The sequence below is a fragment of the Austrofundulus limnaeus genome, unplaced genomic scaffold (genome assembly GCF_001266775.1).
Source record: "Austrofundulus limnaeus strain Quisiro unplaced genomic scaffold, Austrofundulus_limnaeus-1.0 Scaffold1003, whole genome shotgun sequence".
In the NCBI taxonomy this organism is placed as follows: domain Eukaryota; kingdom Metazoa; phylum Chordata; class Actinopteri; order Cyprinodontiformes; family Rivulidae; genus Austrofundulus; species Austrofundulus limnaeus.
In genome coordinates this window covers 39,248-43,432 of record NW_013953405.1, presented here as the reverse complement: position 1 = coordinate 43,432, position 4,185 = coordinate 39,248, and the positions used below count along the sequence as shown (strand labels likewise).

General features: G+C 40.2%; 1 protein-coding gene across 1 annotated transcript in view; it reads left to right on the top strand.

Moving 5' to 3' along the window:
- elp1 (elongator acetyltransferase complex subunit 1) overlaps positions 1 to 4,185 on the top strand; it is a gene marked incomplete in the record, with an annotated part of 42,068 nt that overhangs the window by 18,786 nt on the left and 19,097 nt on the right. The window contains 6 exon segments of the mRNA XM_014030130.1: positions 654 to 757; positions 1,128 to 1,181; positions 1,270 to 1,375; positions 2,791 to 2,906; positions 2,992 to 3,065; positions 3,210 to 3,288. Of these exon segments, the coding sequence (XP_013885584.1) occupies positions 654 to 757; positions 1,128 to 1,181; positions 1,270 to 1,375; positions 2,791 to 2,906; positions 2,992 to 3,065; positions 3,210 to 3,288 (533 nt within the window).

The window sequence follows — 4,185 nt, the reverse complement described above, 5'->3', positions numbered from 1 at the left end:
GGATCAATTTAGTTGAATAGCCCTGATTTAAACTAATATTTTAAAGTGCCTGTGACGTCAAATTTGTGTAATATACAGTATATAAATGCATTTTTGAAAAGATTTCATTGACAAAACATTGAAAAATAAATTTCATGTCGCTGAGATGAACAGTTGTTGAGGTTTTTGCCTGTAAAAAACAGGAAGTGATGTCAAAGGGGAGTGTCTGAATGTAAACGGAGCGTTGTTACAAGGCTAACAACACAGACTGTAGAGAAGAATCTGTTTCTTTAGATTATTTTGAGTCACGATCAGAGATGAAGAAGTCAGAGTTCAGATGTTTCAATAAACAAAGATCAGAGAGCTTTCTTTGTTAAAGACTTCCCCTTTGATGTCTCTTCCTGTTTCAGTTTGGCTGAGCCAAGTAAAAAAAAATATGCCAGTTGAAGGACAAAATGGGTCAAATCGTGTGTATTTTTCCAACTTTCTTTTGACTTTTTGTATTTGAAGAATATGCATGTAGATTGCTATGTAAAGTGCACTTCAGCTTGAATTGGTTTATTTCTTTCAAATTCTTGGTGTTTTCTGTAGTTTAAAGGCTGAAATACAGTTAACTTCCTTTATGACATGCAGTGAAGCCAGTTCCAAAATAAAATCCATGTATTTTTAACCAGATGGTCCTGAGCTGTCAGTACAGGACTGGTGTGACTCCAGCGGCTGCAGGATCAACTTCCCTGTTCCCTGCGTTCAGACGGCTCTCTGCAGCATCAGYGGAACGGTACAAACACCTCAGCTTTCGTGTAATTTGTCGTTTTTGTTGTTAGGAAACATTTTGTTTTTATTTTTTTTGTCCCTGAACTCAGAAGCTGCTGCTCTCTGGACCTGTTAATCCCTTAAGAAATCGTTTCTGCCACTTGCTGGCTGAGCTAATCTGAGTTAACTCCTGCTGAWATCAGTTAATGACTGGGATTACTCACTAAACACTTTGACACTGGAGACTCAGCTGCTGGGGATGTTTAGTTTGGCTGTAGAAATCAGTGTGTTTATATGAATTAATCTTGTTTAGATACAGTTACATTACTGATTATAATGACCTGTAATAAAGCAGGAGTTTAAATATTTCTCTCATCTTTGCGTCACACCTGTAGGAGAACCTGCTCGGCCTCACAGACAGATCCCACCTGTACGCAGGAGACACCGAGGTCTGACGTCTCCWTCTGTTAGGAGTTAGAGACTAATGTGATTTTATTTTAAGAGTTTATATTTATTTCAGTTTGGTTTCTTCCTCAGCTCGCCTCCAATGTTAGCTCGTTTGCCGTTTGTGACGACTTCCTCCTCCTCACCACGCACTCCCACACCTGCCGCTGCCTGCAGCTGAGCACGCTCACCGTCAGAGGTGAGACCGAGACGAACACGCAGGTTACTGTGGATCACATCAAACACCAGATTTTATTACAACGTTGTCAAGTTTAGACTGAGCAGGCTCTTAGTGTTAAAATTATCAGGTTATTTCTGTAACATCAGTAGTTGTTTTCTATTATTATTATTGTTGTTGTTGTTGTTGTTGTTGTTGTTGTTGTTGTTGTTTCCAGCAGTCTGTATTGAAACATTTGTGGAGAATTTTTTTGTCGTACCCATTTTTTTAAGGTTTTTGATCTGCAGAGATTCTGGTCTGACAGAGTGTAAAATAGTGACAAACAGGGTACTTACATGGTAATTACACTGTACTCATGGGGTTATTTACATGGTTATTACAAGATTACAAGGTACCTGCCGGGTTCTTAACTAGGTAATTACTGAGTACTTGCAGGGTAATTACATTGTACCCATGAGGTTATTTACATGGTTATTACAGGGTACCTGCAGGGTACTTAACCAGGTAATTACTGAGTACTTACAGGGTAATTACACTGTACCCATAGAGTTATTTACATGTTTGTTACAGGGGACCTGCAGGGTACTTAACCATGCAGTTACTATGTAGTTACAGGGTAATAACACTGTACCCTTGGGGTTATTTACATAGTTATTACAGGGGGGCCTGCAGGGTACTTAACCAGGTAATTACAGTGTAGTTACAGGATAATTACACTGTACCCTTGGGGTTATTTACATAGTTATTGCAGGGGGACTGCAGGGTACTTAGCTATGTAATTACTATGTAGTTACAGGATAATTACACTGTACCCTTGGGGTTATTTACATAGTTATTACAGGGGGGCCTGCAGGGTACTTGGCTATGTAATTACTATGTAGTTACAGGGTAATTACACTTTACTCTTGGGGTCATTTATATGGCTATCACAGGGTACCTGCAGGGTACTTAACCAGGTAATTACTGAGTACTTACAGGGTAATTACACTATACCCCATGAGGGTTATTTACATGTTATTAAAGGGTACCTGCAGGGTACTTAACCAGGTAATTACTGAGTACTTGCAGGGTAATTACACTTGCAGTATACTAAGGGGTACTTACAGGATATTAACATGGTACTTTTGGGGAACCCATAAGGTAATCACAGTGTACTTACATTGAACTTACAGGGTACCAATGAGGATAATTACAGGTATTTTTGTGGGTACATATAAGGATTTTACAGGGTACTTAGGTTGTACAGACAGGGTCTTTGCATCGTATTTATAGGGTACTGTACATATGAGAGTACGGACATGGTACCTAAGGGGACTGGGCTGATTCATACCTTGTTACCCTGTGGTGCGTCCTATGAGGGCTTTATGTCAAATAGGTTCTTGTTGCTGGTAGAGTTTCKGCTACAGTTAAAGTGAAGGTGACCTTTGACCCCTCAGGGCTGCAGGCAGCTTTGGCCTCTGATGGAGGTCAGAATGATGAGACGCTTCGGCGAGTGGAGAGAGGGTCGAGGATCGTCACCGTGGTGCCTCAGGACACCCGAGTGGTTCTACAGGTCAACTGAACTAAACACACGACACATTTAAAGTTTTTTACCAGAAGAAACTTTTAACGCGTCACATTTGACCTCATGTGTCCAGATGCCTCGGGGGAACCTGGAGACGGTCCACCACAGAGCGCTGGTGTTGGCTCAGCTCAGGAGGTGGTTGGATGAGTGAGTTTGACCCTAATGATGGATTCAGACAAAGCTTACTCACACATTTACGTTGTAATGGTTTTTTTTAAATGTTGTTTAAACACAAACTTAATATAGTTTTAAGAGTCRTTCCTCGGTCTGATTTAATGTTTTTGTTAACAGGTTGAGATTCAGAGAAGCTTTTGAATGTATGAGGAAGCTGAGGATCAACCTGAACTTCATTTATGATCACAATCCAAAGGTATTTATGACTTCAATCATAAAGTTTTGGGGGAAGATTAGTTGCTGAAGAAAGAAAAAATGTCTCAGGAACTTACTCTAAAAAAAAAACGATACAGTCAGTATTAAACCAACATGAGAGGAAATACAGACTGCAGCACTTTTAATATACTGTGCAGTACCAGGCCTAAAACACAAGTAAGTAATAGTAAAAATATTCAGCAGCATATTTTATAAATTACTGAACACAAGAAAACAAAAGCAAAGGTTTGTTAAATGAAGAAAAGCTTTAAAGAGATCCAAAGTGATAAACATTTACTTAAAGTGTAAAACAAAAKATTTTAAAATACTTCAGGGTGTTTAATTTTTATCAATTTTAAACATTATATATATTGTCACACATAGGGGTGTCCCAATCCGATATTGATATCGGAGATCGGTCCGATATCAGCCAAAAAATGAGTATCGGATTTTATCGGCCTGCATAAAAAATGTGCGATACAAGTGCTCCGATATTAGCAGTCCGTTCCAGCAATTCACTGACTCCGCTCCAGTGTTTCTATCCAGCAGCGCTTGGATCCAGCATGTAGCGCTCACGTGATCACAACAACATGCTGCGTTAACAAGTTAGCAAGAATGTCGGCAGAACTTTCTATTTTCATCAGAAACAGAGTTGAAGCTAAGTGWAAAGTTGTCATGCACAAGTTTTCCGAGGGGGAACAGAACCGTGAGCGTTTTAAACCGGAGCGACAACTACTGTCCACCCTGGCAGCAGCTTTGCGTTTCGGCTCGGTTCAGCCTCGGTCCAAAAGTGTCTCCATGATTCCAACCGAGCAGAACCTCCTCTCACTCTGGTGGTTCTAGCGGGCAGAAGTTAGGACAGCACGCTTTTTACGGTTTTGACATCAGCAGAATGTTG